Source organism: Onychomys torridus, chromosome 5, assembly GCF_903995425.1.
Source record: "Onychomys torridus chromosome 5, mOncTor1.1, whole genome shotgun sequence".
NCBI classification, from domain to species: domain Eukaryota; kingdom Metazoa; phylum Chordata; class Mammalia; order Rodentia; family Cricetidae; genus Onychomys; species Onychomys torridus.
Window position 1 is genome coordinate 128,014,663 of NC_050447.1, and position 22,811 is coordinate 128,037,473.

Genomic DNA, 22,811 nt, shown 5'->3' on the forward strand with positions numbered 1-22,811 from the left:
GGTGTGTATATCTCCCAAGTGCTGGGATTAAAGGTGTGTGTCACCACTGTCAGGCCTCTATGGCTAACTAGTGGCTGGCTCTGCCCTCTGATCTTCAGACAAGCTTTGTTAGAGCATACACAAAATATCACCACAGAGAATTCAGAGCCTGCCTCCACAGTGGCACACTTCCTCCGACAATACCACACCTACTCCAACAAGGCCACCCTTCCTAATAGTGCTATTTCTTCTGGGGGTCATTTTCTTTTAAAACCACCACAGTGTGCATTGTCCTTTTCCTAAATAGCTGTCTCTCCTCTAATGCTTAAGTCCATGTTAGAACTGTGTTTATGTTGCTGTTTGACACAGGATCTTACTATATAGCCCTGCGCAGCTTGGACCTTAACTGTGTAGACTAGACTGCCTTGTACTCAGAGATCCAGCTGCCTCTACCACTGAGTGCTGTCATTAAAGGTGTGCAACTCTTCATCCTGCTTTTAACACTGCTGCACTTTTTAAAAGATTACAGTGCATGGTGGTGAGGGCCTATAGTCACATCTACTGAGGCAGAAGGATCCCTTGAGCCAGGAATTCATGGGCAGTATGGGACAGCCTCACCTCACCTAACAGCAATGTGTGACTAGGTAAAGAAGATTGGCCTATGTAAAATAGTGCAGTTGGTTTGCAAGCATGGCATGAGTTATGGCATAGTGGCAAGGAGGAGCAGAGGTCTGTGTATGTGTTGGTGTGGATTCCCATTACTCAGTGCCTATGTTTGGGATAGACCAAAGACAGTGCTGGTGAGGTCGCATCTGTCAACTTGCATGGTTTCTCTTCCCTTTGTAGTGGAGCACATGATCCAGAAGAACCAGTGTCTCTTCACCAGCACCCAGTGTAAAGTCTGCTGCGCCATGCTGATTTCTGAGTCCCAGAAGCTGGCACATTACCAGGTAGGCCATTTCTGTTGGAGCCGTGTATTTACCTTCCAGGCCAAGTGCCAAGCCCTCTCCTCTCCTGTCTTGCACACTGAAGGTTGCTTCTTCCATAGCTACCTGATGCGTCCTTCATGTATGTTTGCATGGGCCTTGAAGACTGACTTAATTTCTGTGAATCTCATCTCTCCCATCCAAATCAGGATCATTGTTTGTAGATCGTTCTGTACAGCTTGGTATAGCAGGAAGTAGGAGCTTTGGCTTTATCATACCTGGGTTTGAATCCAACTCTGTTACATCAAAGGCAAACAATTCCACCATGCTTGGCCTCAGCTTCTACATGTGTAAGCTAACAGTATTCTCATAGCTTGTTGAAGGTTAAAGTCACAGCATGTAAAAGGCCTAGCACGTAAGAGCAACTCAGGAAATAAGGCTTCTTCCCTCATCTTCTCATCCTTATAAGTTCTGTGAGGAGGAGTCAGGTGAGAGAGAATCTGGTGTGTCATGGCTGCCTTCTCTATGCGATAGCATTTGGTTATCTTTGATCTTTCTCCTGGGTTCTTGCAGAGCAAAAAACATGCCAACAAAGTGAAGAGATACCTAGCAATCCATGGAGTGGAGCCACTAAAGGGAGACGTCAAGAGGCTAGACTCAGATCAGGTAATACTGCTGCCTCGCTGAGACTGCTCGCTTCCCAAGCAGGTTGAAGTGGTATGAGCACAGGCTTCGGTTCAAACGGACTGGGCTGCAAATCTCAGCCCTTTTGTCTAACTTGGGCAAGTCTTATAATTCAAGAGCCTTGATTTCTTCCTCTGTTAGAAAAAAGAATACTGCCAAGGGTGGTGGTGTGTACAGGTGACCAAGCACTTGGACGGGGAGGCAAGAAGATCAGTAGTTCAAGGTTATCTTCCACTGCATAGAAAGTTTGAGGCCAGCCTGGGCTACAAGGAGAGACTGTCTCAAAACAAACAAACAAAAGACTATTTATTATAGCTACCTTTCTGGGTTTTTCCTAAGTTGAGAACAGACTTGTAAAACAAACCCCAGATCTGTCACACAGTAGTGGTTCAGTAAATGGGACCGCTCATTGTTGTGCCCCAGCACCCAGGTTACTGCAGAGGAACGAGAGAGGAAGCAGAGGGAAGCCCGGGCGTCCATTTCCTGAGCTGTGGGGAAAACAGACTTTCAGCATTCGGCCTCAACAATCAAAGAAAATAAATAGCTCCTCTCATGATGAAGCAATTACATTTATCTTTTAATTTCAGAATTACTATAAGAATTACACTGAAGCGAGCCCTAATTCCTTGAGTGTACTGTGACGTTCAAAGTATGGAAGTTATACACGTCATGGGATAGAAGTTAGTGGGCAGGGATCTTTCTCTTACTAAGTGGGTGACCTTGAGCAAGTCACTTAACCTCTCTGGAATTCACTCATAAAGTAGACATGATCTTGCCTCTTTAGTGTTATGAGGTGAAGTTTCAGTCCCCAGCAAATGCTCAGTACATAAGAAGTTACTCTTCAGCCGCCTTCCTGCTCCAGTGGCCAGTACTTTAGAGGGGCCTTGCTTCCCTTCCAGAAATCATCTCCTCGTTGCCCCTATGGCTTAGGCCCAGAGAGGAATGATCAGTTCATCTCTTTGCACTTCAGTTCTTCAGATGACTGAGCGGCTCAGATGAGATCACAGCACCCACCACCAGCTAGGAATTACTTACCCCAAAATGTCTGTAGTGAAAAGGTTGAAAAGTGCTGAAGAAACAGCTTATTCAGAGGACAGACTTTGGGAAGATTAAAATAACACTTTCTAGCATAATCATAATAACAATTGGAACCTGGTGATGTACTGTGTGCTCAACACAGCAGGGTACAAGGATAGATAACAGAGATAAATCGAGCTGTTTACATCCAGCATTGCACTTGAAAATCTCCTGAGCTGTCAGTTTAGGGGTGCTAGAAGTCTGATAGCTAGGAATACAGATGAGGAGCAAGGCTATTTCTTTCTGCAGATACATAGGCGGGGGCTTGGTGTTTTTTTTTTTTTTTTTTTAAGTAAAAGTCGTTGAATGGCTGATAGCATAACTAAAGCAAGACAGGAAGGAGGAGGAACATTCTAGACAGTAGGAATAACAAAGCAAAGCAAGTAAGTAAGCAAGGAATAAAACTGGAAGTTATGCAGAGAACCTGACATGAAGCACCTGGAGAGGGCTCTGCTAAAGGTGCGTTGGGGTTAACGTGTGCAGGGGTCTTAAATGTCCACCAGCCCATGGGCAGGGGAACCATTGGAGGTTTTCTGGATGCGCAATGGCATGATCAGACCTGTGTTCTCTCTCCCACCCAGAAGAGCAGCAGAAGCAAAGACAAGAACCACTGCTGCCCCGTCTGTAACATGACCTTCTCCTCCCCTGTTGTGGCACAGTCGCACTACCTGGGGAAGACCCACGCAAGGAACTTAAAGCTGAAACAGCAGTCCACTAAGGGGGCAGGTACTAGTTTCCTGAGTAGTGCTTTTGAGACCCTCCCATCCTCGGGGACCAATGGCAGGTGCTTCCAGAATGCTCACTGGGGCCTCAGACATGGAGAGGTTGCTTTTAAGAGCACAGAAAAACTCCACTTAAGAGTTGGGGGTGTAACTCAATTGTTAGAATACTTCCCTAGTGTTCACAAAAGTTTGGCTTTCATGGTCAGCCTTGCATAAGCCAGATGTGGTACACACCTGTAATCTCAGCACTCAGGAGGTGGAGGTAGGAGAATTAGATGTTCAAGGTCATCCTCAGCTACCATAGGGAGTTACATGAAACCTGCACTACATGAAGCCCTGCTTCATTAAAATTGGCCTCAGACTTGAGTTCACTTTATTTCCCTTTGTGTTCTATCAGATTTTCTGTAGAAGCTTCTTAACCCAAGGTTTTGTCCTGACCAGTTATTGTAACTCAGGAGTGCCATAGGCCGATACACACTGTGAGCATTCAGTCACTTGCCTCTCCCACTGAGTCTCTCCTCCCACACCCACCTGCTGTCACTGCAAAGTGTGGCTAGTTGACAGCTAATTCTGCATCTTTCTCATGGGCTCAGGTTATGCCATGCTCTCTTTGACCCACAAAAGCTGCCTCCTCTAAAGGTGGGGGCTAGCCTTCAGAGCAGCACTCTCGTGTTGTCTAGCAAGTGTTTGCAGCTGCCGTGAACCCACTGCCCAGCACAGATGGCCTCCTTTGTCCTGCCACCCCCAGCCGGCCTTCACTTTCTTCTTGAATTCTGAGGTTTTTAACCTAGGCTAACTGTAATTAGTCAAAAGTGGGAGGCCTTTGATCTCTCTATCTCCTTCTTTCTCTCTGTGTGTGTGTGTGTGTGTGTGTGTGTGTGTGTGTGTGTGTGTGTATGCGCGCGCGTGTGCTCGCGCGCACTCTATTTTGGACCAAGACCATACTATAGAGAGAACTTCTGATCCCTTTTGTTTTACTGCATCATTGAAACAAGACAATGGTGTTCTAGAAAAATCTACTCATAATTATACCCTCTAATCATACCCAAATCTAGTTATCCACAGTGTGAAACAATAGAATATAGACTTTGAAGTCAGAACAGCACAGACTTAAGTCCTGGCGCTTTTACTTAGAATCTGTGCCTGTGTTTGTATACCCGTAAAGTATCATTGCCATCTACTCCAGAGCATGTGGCAGCCAGGTGTAATGGCAACACCTCAAACCTTATTACTTGGGAAGGGGAGGCAGGAAGATCAGGAGTTGAGTGAACTCCTTGGCTACAAGTTTGAGACCAGCCTGACCTGTATGGCACCCAAAAAATAAATAAGAGGCAAACACTAGCCCACCCCTAAATCTAGGCTAGAGCAGATACTCACTAAACAACAGCTATTGTTATTTGTCAACAACAAAAAGCCAGTGAGGGATATCCCCTCATAAAATGCAACCGTTGACCAGGAAGCCACTATCTAGAGCACTGCTTCTCAGCCTTCCTAATGCTGCGACCCTTTAACACCTCATGTGGTGATCCCCAGCCGTAAAATTTTGTTGCTAATTCATAACTGTAATTTTGCTACTAATATTAATCATAACGTAAATATCTGTGTTTTCCAATGGCCTTTGGTGATCCCTGTGAAAGGGTCGTTCCTGTCCCCGCCCTACCTCAAGAGGTCGAGACCCACAAGTTGAGAACCACTGGCATGCCATTAACCTTGTTTATGGTTGATTTGTTAACTTAGATGAAGAGTTACTGATTTTTGTCTATACAGTGAGAGCTGATAACAACAATAGTACCACAATGTTTAAGCATTAGGCCAAGGAATTTTTTTTTTTGGTTTTTCAAGACAGGGTTTCTCTGTGTAGTTTTGGTGCCTGTCCTGGATCTCGCTCTGTAGACCAGGCTGGCCTTGAACTCACAGAGATCCACCTGGCTCTGCCTCCCAAGTGCTGGGATTAAAGGCGTGTGCCACCACTGCCTGGTGCCAAGGAAAATTATCTTAAGAACAGAATTTGTAATGTTCTGTGGAACATTCCTTCTCCCAGTACTTCTGTTCTAAGCAGTAAGTTATTTTCCACGTTCACTTCCAGCCTTTGCCACATGAAAATGTGTATTGCAACTAGGAGTTTATTATAACTCTATTCCTGAAATTAAACATTTGTCTAATATAAAAGTGAAACATGCATGCTGTAGAAAATAGAGATAAATTGAAAGGAATGTCCATAATTTTACCGTTCAAAGTGCTATTAACCTTCTAGAGCACCGTTGCTCTTATAACCTTGTGCACCATGTGTATGTGTATATCTATTTATGTAGGACGAAGTGCTAACCGGTCTTATTAATAAAAGCCCAGAGCCAGATATTGTGGTAAAAAGCTGAGAGATCAAAAAAGCAGAAAGAAGCCAGCCATGTTCTTACCACTTGGAGATCCTCCACCAAAGAGACCTACTTCCTGTATACCCACACCTATATGCTTTTCTGTTCTGCATTTCACTTCCTCTCTCAGCCCAGATACATCACTTCCTGTCTGTCTGTACAGACCTCCAGACCTTCAGACCTTTATGGTTAACTAGTGTTGGAATTCAAGGCATGTGCCACCATGCCTGGCTCTGTTCCCAGTGTGGCTTTGAACTCACAGAGATCCAGACAGATTCCTGCCTCCCGAGTGATAAGATTAAAGGCAATGTGCTACCATTGCCTGACTTCTATGTTTAATATAGTTGCTGGCTTTGTCCTCTGATCCTCAGATAAACTTTATTAAATTGCACAATATTTTGGAGGACACAATACATCACCACGTTTGTATTATATTTGTTTTATGTTCATCCAGGTTGACTCCATGTATATGTACTTAGAAGCATAGAATACATCATTTTTCTGTTTCTCTTAAAATGATGCACATACATGAAAAATTCCAGTTCAACATGCAAAACATTGAAAGAAGCAAGTAAAATGCCACCCAAGTCCTACTTCTAAGGAGAGCATGTGAACAGTGGCTCATGCTTATCTTTGCACTTGAGAGGCTGAGACGGGATGATTGCTGAGTTTGAGGCCATTCTGGGCTACAAGCAAGTTCTAGGCCAACCTGGGTTACAGAGTGAGACCCTAGCTCAAAAGAATAAGCAGACAGATATATCTATATGCTACATGACATGCTGTCGTGTGTGTGTGTGTGTGTGTGTGTGTGTGTGTGTGTGTGTGTGTGTGTCTAGGTATAGGTGTAGGTGACATTTTTAAATGTTGGTTTATTTATGTAGATTACACAAATTTTTTTGTTTTTGTTTTGTTTTTCAAGACAGGATTTCCTTTTTTTTTTTTTTTAATTATGTACACAGAAGAGGATGCCAGATCTCATTACAGATGGTTGTAAGCCACCATGTGGGTGCTGGGAATTGAACTCAGGACCTCTGGAAGACCAATCGGTGCTCTTAACCTCTGAGCCATCTCTCCAGCCCTGAGACAGGGTTTCTCTGTGTAGCTTTGGAGCCTGTCCTGGAACTCACTCTATAGACCCCCAGCTGGCCTCAACCTCAGAGATCCACCTGCCTCTGCCTGCCAGGTGCCGGGATTAAAGGCATGTGCCGCCGCCACCCGGCCCACAAAAATCTTTCAACATTGACATGACCATATTGTGTAATATATTCAGTTTCCTTATATATTGCTTCATGTAGTATAACAGTTCCTTGCGTTGGGGGCTGGAGAGATGGCTCAGCCGTTAGTGTATTCTACTCTCGCAGAGGTCCTGAGTTTGGTCCCCATGTGGGGTGACTCAGAACTCCTGGTGACTCCAGCCCCAGAGAGCTCCATCACCACTGGCGTCCATGGGCACTGCTCCCATGTGCACTTACCACACCTAGGCACATACAATTTAAAAGGAAGTCTTTGATATAAAAACATTCCCCCAGTTATCACAAACTTATTGTAGGTATCTTACAAACCACTTGGTGGTCCTTCTAATTTTGAGTCTTTATATTCTCCTCTCCCTTTTTTCTGTCATAAAAATACAGTAGACGTCCCTGGAGAGCACACTTTGCGTATTTCAGGTATTTCTTGAGAGAAAACACTAGCTCTTGCTGCTTTGGATGTCCATTAAACAGCTCTTCCAGCTTTACAGCTCACTATACTACTTTCTTTCAGTATGTTTTGTAACAATATTTATTTATTTTTATGTATGTGCATGTTTTGCCTGCCTGTATGTCTGTGCACCGTGTGTGTATAGTGCCCACAGAGGAGGGCATCAGATCTCTAAGACTGGAGTTGTAACTGGTTGAGAGCCACCATGTAGGTGCTGGTAACACCTTTGGAAGAGCAGTCAGGCTCTCAACCACTGAGCCATCTCCCCAGCCCCACCCTGTAGTAAGTTTTAAAGAATAACCTTGGGCCATCAAGATGACTCAGTGGGTCACAGTGCTTGCCACACAGTCCTGGGGACCTGAGTCTGACTCTCAGAGCCCACATGGAGGTGAAAGGAAAGAACAGAATCACAAAGTTATCCTCGGACCTCCACACATGCACTGTGACTTGCACGCCTATGCGCACGCGCGCGCGCGCACACACACATCTATGACTGCACAAGCACGTATACACACATCCATAGCATCTACTTTGAAAAGGCATCTACATGGCTGTTTGAGTTTGCTAGAGTCCAACTCTGACCTGTCCAAGGGTTCCTTTGGAAGAGGAAATAGGAATGAGGAAATGATAGAAAGAGACGATGAAAAAGACAGAGACACAGGATAGCTTTGGTAGGGCCCTGGGTCAATAACCAGTCCCTCAAGGTTTATTCCGAAGGGCCTTTTAAACACTACCCAGGAGAGAGACAAAAGACCTCCCCCTTTCAAGATCAGAGCACACCGTACAGCCAAGTGTAGACCCTTCTAAACACCTGATAACCACACCTGTGGCCAAATCATCCCATTATGCAGCCCTGCTGGGTAAAGTAAGTTCAGATTCTCTGACCTTAAGTAATTTGGGCCTCCACATATGGCCTGCTTTCAACATCTTATGTTGACCTATGAGAGGCTCACACATGTCCATACCAGACTCTGATTTGCTGGTTTCTTTTTTTAAGGAAAGATTCATTTCTATTTTTTAAAGTGGTGTGTGTGTGTATGTGTGTGTGTGTGTGTGTGTGTGTGTGTGTGTATGTATGTATGTGTGTACGTGTGTACGTGTACATGTTTGTACATTTAACTGCATAGGCCAGAACAATTGGATAAAGGCTTTGTGAGCCACCTGACAAGGGTGCTGTGAATTGAGCTCAGATCCTCTGGAAGAACCGTAGACGTTCTTAGCCTGAACCTCCTCTTCAGCCCCTGACTAATTAAATTCTTTGAGCAGATCAGAAATGTTTTCAGATGATGAATGCATCGCTGGTAGCCTTCAGATCTACTTGCTGTGCTCTTGAGCCTGGCATAGGATGATGGCTCCAGGGTCACACGTTTGAGGGTTCTCTCACTGACTTGGTGATCTTGAGCAAGTCATTTTTACTGTCAAAGCTCAGTGTCCTCTGTAATATGATAAAATGATAACTACTTCATTGGAGTCCTTCTGAGAACCCAGAGGGGAAGTGCATGCATAACATGGGTAATTGCTATTGCCCCCATCACATTGCCGAGACTTCAGTGTAGTCTAGTGGGCATCTCTGCCAGGCGTGGTGGCACACACTTCAGTCCCAGTTTACATCCTGGATTACATCCTGGATCTTAGGCCAGCCAAAGAGCTACACAGCTACATAGTGAGACACTTTCTCAAAATAAACACATAAATACATAAATAATAAAAGTAGTTTTTAATCTGGTTGCCTGGCTCTGTACACTCAGAGCTTGAATCTCTACTTCAGCTCTGTAACTGCGATATTTTAAGGATGGAAATGAAATATTCACACTTCTTATCCAACTCACTTTGAAATTCCAAGAAGTTCTGAGAGCTAGAGAGTCTGTAAGAATGTTTGCTTGGTCTGTCCCAATTAGGCAACTAGACAGCACAAGTCAGAGCCTTGTGTGCAAACACTAGGGCTCATGTCCCTAAAGCTGGCAAACAAATCAGTTGTTCGTTGCACTTGCTCGGATCTTGCCAGCTTTCCCAACTAGAGGAGGCATTTATGGTGTGGCTCTTATGGGCAGTGCCCGTCTCCAAGTGTGATGGGTGGGCGACGCGGCCTTTCACCTCAAGCATACCAGAAGCTGGCACCTTGTGGGCGGGGTTTTCATTGTCTCTGTTTGAACTCTCTCACCACAGCTCTGTCGAAACACCTTACAAACCCTTTCCTTGTGGCCTCCACCTTAGCGCTGCACCAGAATAGAGAGATGCTAGACCCAGACAAGTTCTGCAGCCTCTGCCATTCAACTTTCAACGACCCTGCCATGGCTCAGCAGCATTATATGGGCAAGAGACACAGGAAGCAGGAGACTAAGCTCAAACTCATGGCACACTACGGGCGGCTGGCGGACCCTGCTATCTCTGACTTCCCAGGTGAGAGGGCCTAGCTCACACGCAGACTACCCATGTGTCTGCATCCTGCATCCTCTAAAGCAGGGCTTGCAAGCACAGAAGGCAGGTAGGAAGCCAGCTTGGTGTACACTCCAGCACTTAGGATGTGATGCAGGAGGACCACAGAGTCAAGGACAGTCTGGGATGCATAGTGGGATCCTGTCTTGAGGGGATGCAGGGGAACAAGCAGGAAATTTAATGATAATATCCAAAGATGACCACAGTCGACTGAAGAGTGTATGCCACTCCAGGCTACACTGGTGTTGCTGTCTTTCAGTTTTAAAGTACTGTGGAAGTCAGGTATGGTGGCTCATGCCTTTACTGTCAGTATTCAGGAGGCAGAGGCAGGTAGAGTTCTGTGAGTATGAGGCTAGCCTGGTCTACATAACCAGCTCCAGAACAGTCAGGACTACACAGAGAGACCCTGTCTCCTAAAACAAAACCCAAAAATACTATGGAAAGACAAATTTGTGTTTTTATTATCATTATTGTTAGCTTTATTTTAATGCTGAGCATGAAATACAGGACCTTATGTATGTTCAAGAGCCACCAGTTTATAATCTCTGATTTAAATATATATGTTTGTTTGTTTTGAGACAGGGTTTCTTTGTGTAGCTCTGGCTGTCTAGAGCTGATTATGTAGACCAGGCTAGCTTCAGATTCACAGAGATCCACCTGCCCCTGCCTCCCAAGTGTTGATATTAAAGGCGTGTACCACCACCGCCTGGCAAGAATTTTTTTTTTTTTTTAAGAAAAAATGTGGACAGTGCAACCCCTGGGCAGGTGGTCCTGGGCTGTATAAGAAAATAAGCGGGCTGGGGGTTAGCTCAGTGGTAGAGCGCTCGCCTAGCAAGCACAAGGCCCTGGGTTCGATCCTTAGCTTAAAAAAGAAAAAAGAAGAAGAAGAAGAAAAGAAAAGAAGCTATCCCAGCACTCAGGAGGCAGAGGCAGGCAGATCTCTGAGTTCAAGGCTAGCCTGGGCTACAGAGTGAGTTTCAGGACAGCCAAGGCTACACAGAGAAAAAAAAAAAACAGATTTATTTATTTATTTTGTATGTGGAGCTGAGGATCGAACCCAGGGCCTTGCACTTGCTAGGCAAGCGCTCTACCACTGAGCTAAATCCCCAACCCCCAGATTTATTTTTTTAATGGTGTGTTTATGTATATCTGTGAGTGGATAAGTGCAGGTGCCCAAGGAGGCCAGAGGAAGGGGTTGATTCCCTGGTGCTGAAGTTACAGGTGGTTGTGCCACCTAACGTGAATGCTGGGAACGGAACTTGGGTCCTCTGGAAGAAGAACAAGTGCCACGTCATCTCCCCAGCCCTAACCTCTGATTTAAGCTCCCTAGGTAACATCTACATTGCTTGATTGAAGGCCTCAACAGCCCTTACCAAAGTTTGCATATCCTTAGGATATCTCTTTCCTCAGCATTTGAGATCTGCCTATATCCCTAGGGAATCATGGTGAAGGAGGAGACCATTCTAGTTTCCTTAACCTCAAAATGTCACCTAGCATCATGGGAGTGGGTATTCACAAATAGTTATAGGCCCTTCCTATTAGTCTATAGTGTGTTTGGGGCTGGGAATGTTACTCAGTTGGTAGAATGTTTGTCTAACATGCACACAAAGCCCTAACTTCAGTTAGCAGCACCACATAAACATGGCACAGTAGTACATACCTGTAATCCCAGCACTTGAAAGTTAGAGACTGGAGGATCAGGAGTATGCATATGTATACCTATATACACATACATATGCAATTAAATAAATAAATGGAAGCAAGGTCATTGTTCTTATAGTGAATATAGCCCGCAAGTCTGTGAGCTCAGAGCAGGGCTGCTTTAGTTTGGTTTAGGGGTTTAGGATTTGTTTTGTTTCCTGAGACACAGTCTCATATAGCCCATGCTGGCCTTAAATTAACTGTGTGTATCCAAGGATGACAAACTCCTGACTGTGCTGCCTCCACTCTTCAGCTGCTAGGATTAACAGGGCTGTGCCACCATGCTTGGCATAAACTCTGTCACAGCAGCATCTTAAGCTGGGTGTGTGAGCACTGGCTCTCTTCTCCCCCAGAAGAGCATTGTCTGAGGCTGGAGCAGCCAGAACAGACCACTGTCTCCTTCCCTTAGCTTCCCACAGGAAACCATTCTCCAGAAGGCCCACTGCATCAGAGGCCATAGTACAGTGCCCAACAGAATACTGTACTCAGTACATGTATACATGTGTGTATCCAAAATAACTTCAACACATTTAACTAGAGTCTTTCCAGCCCTTTAAACATATGCAGTATGAGAAAACAATCCATGAAAAAAATCAGCCTGGACCAAAAGTGGCATTTCCAAGGCAGGTAAACTGATACCCCTGTGATCTCTGTGACCAAGGCTTCAGGGCCCCTAAGCAAGTGCCTTTACCTACTGCGTCATCCCACTTCCCCTTAATGTCATCAAATGAGTGTCCTTCCTGTCGAATGGGAAGATGGCCTTTCTTTTCTTTTCTTTTCTCCAGTGTATACCCAAGTGTAAACCCAGCCTTTCTCTTATTCTTAACATTTAACTTTAATCATATTGTAACTCATCTGGACATTTTTGTAACATGGTCTACCTGACATAGGAAAAATTTAAATGTAGGACTATGTACAGTGTAGCAAGGTAATTAATTGTAAGGGATCTGGAAGGAATCTGATCTCAATGAAAATTAGACTGTCAGTCAGGTGAGATGATGATCTGCCTCAATCTAGTTGTCATCTGCTCCTGCCCAGGGGTGTTTGCTGTGAATCAATGAAAACAGTGCTGTGTGGAAACACTCCTAAGCAGTGTGTTAGTTCTGGTAAGTGGCTGAGTGAGGTGGCCACTGCCTAATCCCAGCACTCACAAGGCTAAGGCAGAAAAATAGTGAGTCCAAGCCTATCCTGAGTTGCATATTGAGTCTTATCTCAAAACACACACACACACACACACACACACACACACACACACACACACACACACAAGAAAAGAAAAGAAAAAAGAAAAAAAAGTGGTGGCATTTGTCTGTAATTTGGGGCAGGGTGATAGTGAGTCCCAAGCCAGCTTGTGCTGTAGAAATAGTTCAAGGCCAACCTGAACTACATTAGCAAGATCCAGTCTCAGAGCCCTAACAGACAGGTTCAGTAAGATATCATGATATGATAAATATTAAAAATCAGCTTTTCATACACCAATAACAAAATTGCTAAAAAAGACATCAGAAAAGCAATCTCCTAATGACTATAAAAAAATTAAGGAAGTAAATGTTGACTTCAATGAAAATTATTAAACTAATCAAAAGATATTGAAAAGGGAGCTGGGAGATAGTTCAGTTAGTAAAATTCCTGCACCATAAGCAGAGAGACTCCAGCACCACATGAAAGCTAGGTGTGGTGGTGCACAGCTATACCATAGTGCTGGTGGAGCAGACAGGTGGCTCCCTGGAGTAACTAACCAGTCATTCTAGCCAGTTGGTAATTTCTGAGTTCAGTGAGAGAACCAGTCTCAATAAGAACAATAGAGAAAGACACCTCTGAATTCCACAAGCATATGTGCACTCAAAGTACACACAAAAACTAAATAAATAAAATTGAAGAACTGGATAGGACAGTACACACGTGAGCCTGAGGCAGGAGAACTGCCTCAAGCTTAAGGCCCATCTAAGCTACATTCTTACTGATCTGCAGGTCAGCCTGGACTATATGGCAAGACCCTCTTCTAAAAAACAAACAAGCAAACAGGCACCACCATTGCTAAAATGCGGGTGTGTCCTGTGTTGGCAAAATTAATATAAAATATCCATACTATAAGTGATTTGTGGATTTATGATAATTCCTATCCAGATGCCAATGACATTTTTCATAAGAGTAGAAAACTATCCTAAGTGTGTATGACCTCTAGCAACAAAAGCAGCCTTGAGAAAGAAAGAAAGCAAAATTTGAGGCATTGCAGATTTTCCAAACCTACAACAAAACTACAGTGAACCTGGCATGGTAGCACTCCTCAGAATCCAGGACTTGAAAGGTGAAGGAGGAAGGTCAGGAGTCAAAGGTCATCCTTGACTGCATAGAGAATTAGAGTCAGCTGAGTTACATGAGACCCAAAAATGACTTCACCTATAATCCCAGCACTTGGAAGATGGAAGCAGGATAACGAGGAATTCAAAGCCAGCTTTAGCTACATCCAGAGTCCAAGCTAACCTGGACTATATAAGGCCCTGTCTAAAATGGTTTTGTTTTGTTTCATTTTACGTACAAAGTAGTGGGTTTCCTTATGACATTTTCATATAAATCATAACCATTTGTTACTATTAATCCTCCTTCCCCGTACCAATACTTTTTATTCTATTATTTGTTTATTTGTTCATTGTTTTGCTTTGGAGGACAGGGTCTGATTATGCAACTCTGGCTGTCCTGGAACTCACTTTATAGACGAGGCTGGCCTTGATCTCACAGAGATCTGCCTCTACCTCCCCAAGTGCTTGGATTAAAGGTGTTCGCTACTATGCCCAACTCAAATACTTTTTAAAAAATCACTTTAACCTTTTGAGGCTGATACTAACAGTAACCCTATTTTATATATCAGGAACCCAAAATCTCAGATAAGATCCACTTTCACACATAAAAAATCAGGCTAAACAGCTGGCCTGTGGTCCCACGGATACATGGTAAAGGTGAGCTGTGTACATAGCTGATCATTACGGAGCTGTGAGGTTTGAAGGTAACAGATGGTCCAAAGGCATCGGAGCTAGGAGGGGCTTTCCAGGTGTATGTGTGCTGCTTGTCCATGACAGCTGGCACCTGGCATGCAAAAATAAGTCCACCCTTCACATAATGGGCTGTTGGTTTGCCCTTTCTAGCTCTGTGTCCTGAGACATGTACTGTTCCTTATTTCCTCATATGTATATTAGTTATGATTCTCGTGAGAGCATTATAAGGTATGCAAAATAAGCAAGTATGATAGATAGTACATGCTTGTAATCTTGGCACTTGGGAGGTGAGGCTGGAGGAACAAGTTGAAGCCTAGCCTAAGATACTATCTCAGAAGAAATACATGACCTATGGTAGACATTGTGGCCTGGCATGGTGATGCATACGTATAATCCCAGCACTCAAGAGACTAAGACAGTGTAATCACCATGTCTTTAAGGCCAGCCAGAGCTACATAGTGAGACCTCATTTCAAAAATAAAATTTTAAAAAATAGCACTAGAGAGATAGCTTAGCAGTTCACACCACTTGCTGGTCTCAAAGCGGGTATATCAGGTGGCTCATAACCACCTATAACTCTCCAGTTCCAGAGGATGTGACTCCCTCTTCTGGCAATTTAGGCACCTGCACACATGTACATACAAGCAGGCAAACACATGCACATAATTTTTTTTTTTTTTAAATCCCAAGACATAGCTATTTTATCCTTAGTATTATAAGTATAAAGTAGTATAATTAATTGGTTTATGGTTTTGTTTTGTTTTCGAGACAGGGTTTTTCTGTGTAGCTTTGCACCTTTCCTGGAACTTGCTTTGGAGACGAGGCTGGCCTCGAACTCACAGAAATCTGCCTGCCTCTGCCTCCCGAGTGCTGGGATTAAAGGCGTGCACCAACACTGCCTGGCTGGTTTATGGTTTATGTAAAAAGAAAAGCACTGGAAGGAAAAGGATTTAGCGACATTACATGCAACAGAGCCAGGGTTCCCATCCGACCTCTTAGTCCTGACTCACTGCTGGAGCCATATGGCGAAAGGCCACTGTGTCACTAGAGCAACCCTGGTTGTGAGGCAGGGTGTCTGAACCCCATTATAAAAGACAGAGTGGCTTTCATAGCTGCTGCCCTCCTTAATTACTGTCACTTCAAGCCTGAGGCGAGTGCCTTCCAAGAGATCTCTCAGTGAAGGGTGCCTTAATGAGGCCATTAGGTAAAGCAAAGGTCACCTCTGTTCTGTGGTTCTTTATTGTTATAAGATCTACTTATTTTGTTAAGGGTGGGGCACACATGCTGTGGTAATCTTGTAGACATCAAAGGAGAACTTGGAGGAGTCAGATCTGCCCTCCTACCTTGTGGGTCATCAGGCTTCTTTACCCACCAAGCTATCTCAGCAGCTCATATTCTGTCCTTCTGTATTCATTCAGTAACAGTATAGTCTAGTGTTTGCTGGAACTAGGAATTGGGATTGCTTGATGAGACTAAGGAGGTACAGTGTTACAGTCTGTGCCTCCAGAGCACCCAGGACCTCTCAGCTCCACCCATCCGTCTTCAGAAGGGCTTCTGCATGCTCTGTGCAAAGCAGCATTCCTCCAGTCCCTTCCTACTGGATAACTAACTCTTCATTTTGATGTGTGTTTCAGCTGGGAAGGGCTATCCCTGCAAGACGTGTAAGATAGTGCTGAACTCCATAGAACAGTACCAAGCTCACGTCAGTGGCTTCAAACACAAGAACCAGTGAGTAACATCCTTTGAAGTTGAAGAGTCTTCAGCAGGAGTCTGGGGTTTCTCAGTCAGGTAGTTCCCTGCTTAAATGGAATACAAGAGCCTTTTCTCAGTCAACAGAAGATAAATCAGTTAACAGGCAGTGTCCCCTGGGTTTCTTCTGTCAGCTTTCCTCTAGCATGTGGATGGACTAGGCTGAAAGTTTCTGTGGAGATGTACAGATGATGTCCTTTGTGGTTTCCAAAGAGTGCCTGCATTTCCTAGCCTATAGCAGCCTGAGTAGGGAAACATGATTTCCCCTACTCCTCTGAGGTCCTTTTCAATCAGCAATTTGTGCAGTAGCCCCCTCTACAGCTTACTATCAAATGTGGTAAAACACCCAAATTCTGGCCACAGCAGACCCAGACCCAGTTCTCACAACTTTACAATCTGATAGCAAGCACAAAGCAGATAGTCTGCCAATAAAAATTGTGGTGTGGGTGTGGTAGTGCACACCTTAATCCCAGCACTTAGGAGGTTAAGATTATCCTCAAATACTAGCAAATTCAGCCTGAGATGCATGAGATCCTGCTGCAAAGGGGCTGTGACAGCCCTCACAAGGGACTGAGTGAGTGCCAACCTTGTTCTCAGTGTTCCAACACACTTGAGCAGCTCAGCATCCGGCGTTGTCAGTAACAGCCTGGAGCCAGCCATGACTTCAGAGCTACTCACACTTGAAATTGGTAGTGTATCCACACACAGTGACATGCCCCTGCAGTCCCAGGATTTGGGAAGATGAAGATGAAGATTGAGAATTCGAAGCCAGCATGGGCTACCTAGCAAGATCCAGGCCAGCCTGGACTAACTGTGAAGTGTTGCAGCTCTGAAGTGAAAGGTATCCCGGCAGTTGGGGACAAAGGAGTACTACCCAGTCACACCACACAGCAAACCTCACATGAGAGACTTACTGGGAGGGGAACCCCAGGAGGGTGGCTGCCTCTGCTCAGGCGAGAGGCAGCAGAGGACTGAGCAGAAGTCAAGGTTTATATAGTGTTTCTTGGGGATGGGGGTGGGGGGTGGGGGGGAGAGCTTTCCAGGTGAGATTTCCAGAGTGGAGATTGATGGGATTTCAAGTCCTGAGCTTGGGCTTTTTACTCTGTAGAGCTGGGGCTAAGTCCAGCATTAGGGCAGTTGGAGTGTTCTGTGGGTGGAATCTGACATTTGGGGGTCCTCGGTGTGCTTGCCTCCAGGGGCTCACAGACTGCACCAGGAAGGAAGGGAAGATGGCTGGTACTGGTTTGGGGTTTTGCCTGTTTACTGATGTGACCTTGGATAATTTCAGTCTCTACTATTCTGTGAAACTACAGCTATGGAACAGTTGAGTTCCATTCGATCCTCAGGGAGTGCTCCAGGAGAGCACCTCCTTCACCTAGCCTCGTTAGGGGGAGTGGCTGCCAGCCGTTCCTTTGCCCTCCTCCCACCACATGCACCCAGTAGCCTGCCTCACTTAACAAGGCCTCATCCTCGATAAAGGTCAGAGGCAGCATGCGGGGTGCCACTGTCAATAAGTTTGATGTTGAGACCAGTTTTCTTGCTGGGTGGTGGTGTCACACACCTTTAATTCCAGCAGTTGGGAAGCAGAGCCAGGTGGATCTCTGTGAGCTCAAGGCCAGGCTAGTCTACAGAGCAAGTTTGAGGATGGCCAAGGCTACACAGAGAAATCCTATCTTGAAAAAAACATTATTTTTTTTGTTTCTTTTATTATATTTTCACTTGTGAGCACACTATAAGAAGGTATCCAAGCCGGGCGATGGTGGCGCACGCCTTTAATCCCAGCACTCGGGAGGCAAAGCCAGGTGGATCTCTGTGAGTTCAAGGCCAGCCTAGGCTACCAAGTGAGTTCCAGGAAAGTCGAAAAGCTACATAGAGAAACCCTGTCTCAAAGGAAAAAAAAAAAAAAAAAAGAAGGTATCCAATCCCCTGGAATTTGAGTTACAGTCATTGGTGAGCCCACCAGACGTGGGTCCTTGCTTCACACACACACACACACACACACACACACACACACACACACACACGGAAGGAAGGAAGGAAGGAAGGAAGGAAGGAAGGAAGGAAGGAAGGAAGGAAGGAAGGAATTATGTCTGTTGGAAAGTAAATGCAACTCAAGATCATCATATTAAGCAAAACAAGCCAAACTTGGGGACAAACATAAAAAAATCATGTTTTCTGGCCGGGCGGTGGTGGTACACGCCTTTAATTTCAGCACTCGGGAGGCAGAGCCAGGCGGATCTCTCTGAGTTCAAGGCCAGCCTGGGCTACCAAGTGAGTTCCAGGAAAGGTACCAAGCTACACAGAGGAACCCTGTCTCAACCCCTCTTCCCCCCTCCCCCCGGAAAAAAAAAAAAATGTTTTCTATCCTTTGTGGATCCTAAATTTCACAAATGTCTAAAGGGACATTTTAAGGCAGTTGTTTAAGCTTTCTGAAGTTCAGCTCCATATATAAAATGAGGGTGCTGTTCTTTGCCATGCAGAATTGACATGAGGTTGGAATGGGATAATAGCCTAGCATTCAGTGGCCCTCAGTAAAAGGAAAGCCACCCTGCTCATTGTCCCAACATGAGGAGAGCCATACTACCGTTAGAGCAGCTTCCGAGCATACTATTACAGGCATGCCACACACTTACCCTGGGCTTTGTTCTTCTCAAATTACAGGTCACCCAAAACAGTGGTGTCACCCATGAGCCAGACGCCAGTGCAAACGCAGTCCACTCCAAAGGACTCAAGTGTGGTGGAAGACTAGAGAAGATGTTTCTGCCTGGTTAGCCTTGTTGGGACGGCCATAAGCCAGTTCCTGGTGACTGTGGTTAGCCCTTGGCTCCCTCTTCCTCCTTTCTAATAGCAGAAGAATATGGAGGCATGAGGCCAAATTGGGCTGCAGACAGCCTCTGACTGGGCCGGGATGAAGTGCCTCCTGCCCTCCTCTTTCGTGTGGCCTACAGGTCATGGGAGAGGAGACAGGGCTCTTGAGAAGACCTGAGGTAGTGGCTTAGAGGTTAGCCTTCCTGGCCCCTCTGGGTGTATGTCCTACAGTCCCAGTGTCTATTTGTCCTCTCAAGGTCAGGCTGGAGCAAGTTCCTGCAGTTGAAGGAGAGCACCATCTCTGGGAAACTGCAGCTTTCCTGCAGACTTTGTCGGGGCAGCAGACTACAGTGGACTGGAGCGGAGCTAATGCTCCACTCCCCACCCTCAGATGTGCAGCCTTGCCTGGAGTAGACCCTGCTGACTGAAGTCTCCTGGACCACACACATCGTCCTGACAGCACTGCCGTCTCTGCTGCCCGTCTCTCCAGGCCCCAAGTGGTGCTAGTAGGCATCTGCAGTAGCTAGGAGCTTGAGGAGACCTGAGTGCCCAGTGGGATCATGGGAAACACCAAAGGAGGCCTTTGTCCTTTATCAGAGATGCTCTGATCCAGGGTCATGTGAGAAAGTCTCCCACCTGCTATGTTCCTGACTCTGTGCCCTTAAAGGCAAACTGCCTCCCGCCAGCCTACTGAAAGGCTACTTGGTATTAGTTCTGTGCCCTTGTGTAGTGGACTGTCCCACCCAGGTTGCTGTGGTGCTATCCTCCCCTGTCATCCTCGAGGAGATTTGGGGGACCCAGGAAGGAGGACTAGAGAACTGGTGTGAGGAAAGGGCCCCAGGCCCTGAATTGAGAATTTCCTACTGCTGTTTTGTGACCTCAGAATCCACTGGGAGTGGATTTTTTTCACATAACTGTGGAGCAAGGATTCTAGAAAGTATCCCTAAGGCTCCTTGTCATGGAGATAAAAAAAAACTTCACTTGTTAATGCCATTGGGTGCCATATAGGAATGGGAGCCGGGCTTAAACTTAAACCTTTGGCCACTCAACCATTCAAATAAAGAATTTCTTCTGTGAGCTAGGCTGTAACTTCAGATGTAGGGATTATAGCCAGCCGTGTTGATACTGCTATAATATCCCCCACATAATCAGAACCCCCAGGGCCCTCAGTAATGATCTTATCCCAGGAAAGGTCTCCCTGGTGCCCTAAACCCAGCCGAGTTCATTGACCTAGCCACCTTCATCTTTCACATAGGCCTCCTAGAGGTCTTGAGAGAATCTAAGCTTTGGAATCTGATTTATTCTTGAGATAGTCATTCTAGCTACTGAGTGGAAGACTGCAAAGAGGCCAATATGAAATCTGGATCCTTAAGGCTGTCTCCAGGGTCATCCCTACAGGGTAGATCTCTACCAACTTCATGTCCAGGATGCTGTGTCTTAAATTCTGGACATATGAGTGGTTAAAGATAGGTGTCCTTTTCCTGTTCAGATTAAAGAGCTAGAGGAGTTTTCACAGAGCTTCTCATAGGCTTTCTGGTCCTTAGAAGAACCTTTTACAGAAAAGGCTGTATTTGGAAATGATGTAGATGGGCCAGACCACGCAGTCTCAGCTCCAGTTCCCTGCAGCTTACTGTTCTGGGCACCTGCCCCTAGCCAGCTATGAGAAGCTCTTGGCTCTAGAATAGGTTCTCAGCTTTCCACTTCCCAACTATAGGCCACCTCAACAGTTTCCCCAGAATTCTATGCAGCCCAGTGTGTCAGAATTAGTAAAGATTACTAGGTAAGGAAGTGAAGGGTAAGTTCACAAATGGGCTGACCTCCATGAGTCCTCATTTTGTAAGACCTCTTTGTCTAGATGCAGGAGTCCAGCACCACTGGTGTGGATCACTGGAAGGAGCCGGCTCTTGCCCTCTCGGGGGGTTGAGGGGCGCCAGGGTGCAAGCACTACAAGCCTGGAATGTGAACAAGCTGAGAAATGAACATCTGGTCTATATATTTTGAGGTTTTATTTTCTAGTTTGTTTCATATATCCAGGCTGGTCTCAAACTTGTCATGTAGAAGACTAGCCTTGAACTGCTGACCCTCCTTGCCTCTACCTCCCTAGATCTGGAATGTGCCCCTACATCCAGTTTCATCCATGTTATTGTGTGTATGAGAAGTTCTTTTTTGTGTTTTTTTGTTGTTGTTGTTGTTTGTTTGTTTGTTTGTTTTTTCTTTTAGAGAAGGGCAGGGTGTCATTATGTAGTGCAGACTATCCTGGAACTTGATCTGTAAACCATGCTGGCCTCAAACTCAGAGATCAGTCTGTCTCTGCCTCCCTAGTGCTGGGATTAAAGGTGTGTGCCACCACCACCTGTGAGAAGTACGTTTTTTAATGCTGTCTAGTAATCCTTTGAGTTGGTCACAGCCTAGCCTTTCTACTGTTAAAAGTTGTTGCTTCCTGAGGATCATCCCAATAAAGCTGCTATCATTTGGTGTGCGCTCTTACAAGTGGGATGATGGGATACACAGTTTTGAGCCATAGTGGTTCTGATGTTCCCCTGTTCAGTATGTAAAGGCCCAGTGGTCCCGTTTCTTGTCTGTGCTAATTATTGTTAGTCTTTAAAGTTGGATTTTCTGATGGCAACCAGGAAGGTGGGCTCAGGGCCCAATCTTCTAATATAGGGCACTCTACTTTCAACATTTAAAAAAAAAAAAAAAAAAGAAGTCTACATAACTCTGGTTGTTCTGGAACTTGTGTAGACCAGACTGGCCTCAAACGCACAGACATCCACCTGCCTCTGCTTCCTGAGTGCTGGGATTTAAAAGCCTGAGTCACCATAGACAACCTGCTTTCAGCATTCTTTGTAAGCCCATATATGGGGTTCAGCAGCCACGAATGATATCAGGTATCAGTGCACAGGTCCACACACAGCAGGCAAGCATCAGAGAGGGCTTCCCCCGTGGTTCTAGTGACCCAGGAAGGTCTCACATAGGCATGGGCCCTGGAGATGCAGTGTAAAGCAATTAAGAGAACTCCAGCTCCAAAATCGGGCAGCCAGGGCTCAGATGCCAGTTCTGCCCCCATAAAACTCTGTGATCTTGGTTAGTTAGCCCTCATTCCACCCCCAATATGAAACAGTACCTACCTCAAAGCCTCTGCCTATGCCAAGCCTGAACTACAGAGCTAACTCATACATCCCTTTTAGCACTCTCCAGGTCTCTGTCCATAAATGCTGCTTTAAGCCTGGAAACATCAAAACCATTATGAAAATGGGCCAGCTTTAGCATGCGGTGACCCATGCTGGCCACTAGGTGGAAGGCACTCCTTTTTTTTGCTGGGCAGGGTATACCAACCCCAGGACCTTAGTGTTTGATTTAATGCCAAAGAGAATAGGACAGTCTTCTCTTAAGTTTCTGTGTTTGGTATTTCACTTAACCCGCCAGACAACTGAGAAAAGAAAGTTTCACAGGAAAAACATGAGCCATGTCTCAGGCAATCTTACACAACCAAGCAGCCTTGGAAAGATCTGACCATATACTCCCTGTTATTTTCTTTTAACTTTTTTTGGTTTTTCGAGACAGGGTTTCTCTGTGTAGCTTTGCACCTTTCCTAGAACTCACTCTGTAGCCCAGGCTGGCCTCGAACTCACAGAGATCCACCTACCTGCCTCTGCCTCCCGAGTG

General features: G+C 45.4%; 1 protein-coding gene across 1 annotated transcript in view; it reads left to right on the plus strand.

Moving 5' to 3' along the window:
• Znf346 (zinc finger protein 346) overlaps positions 1–21,192 on the plus strand; it is a 23,000-nt gene extending 1,808 nt beyond the window's left edge. The window contains exons 2-7 of the mRNA XM_036188933.1: positions 826–929; positions 1,479–1,571; positions 3,248–3,392; positions 9,673–9,858; positions 16,223–16,316; positions 18,999–21,192. Coding sequence (XP_036044826.1) covers positions 826–929; positions 1,479–1,571; positions 3,248–3,392; positions 9,673–9,858; positions 16,223–16,316; positions 18,999–19,086 — 710 coding nt within the window. The 3' untranslated portion in view covers positions 19,087–21,192. The remainder of the gene's footprint in view (positions 1–825; positions 930–1,478; positions 1,572–3,247; positions 3,393–9,672; positions 9,859–16,222; positions 16,317–18,998) is intronic.
• The last annotated feature ends 1,619 nt before the right edge of the window (positions 21,193–22,811 follow it).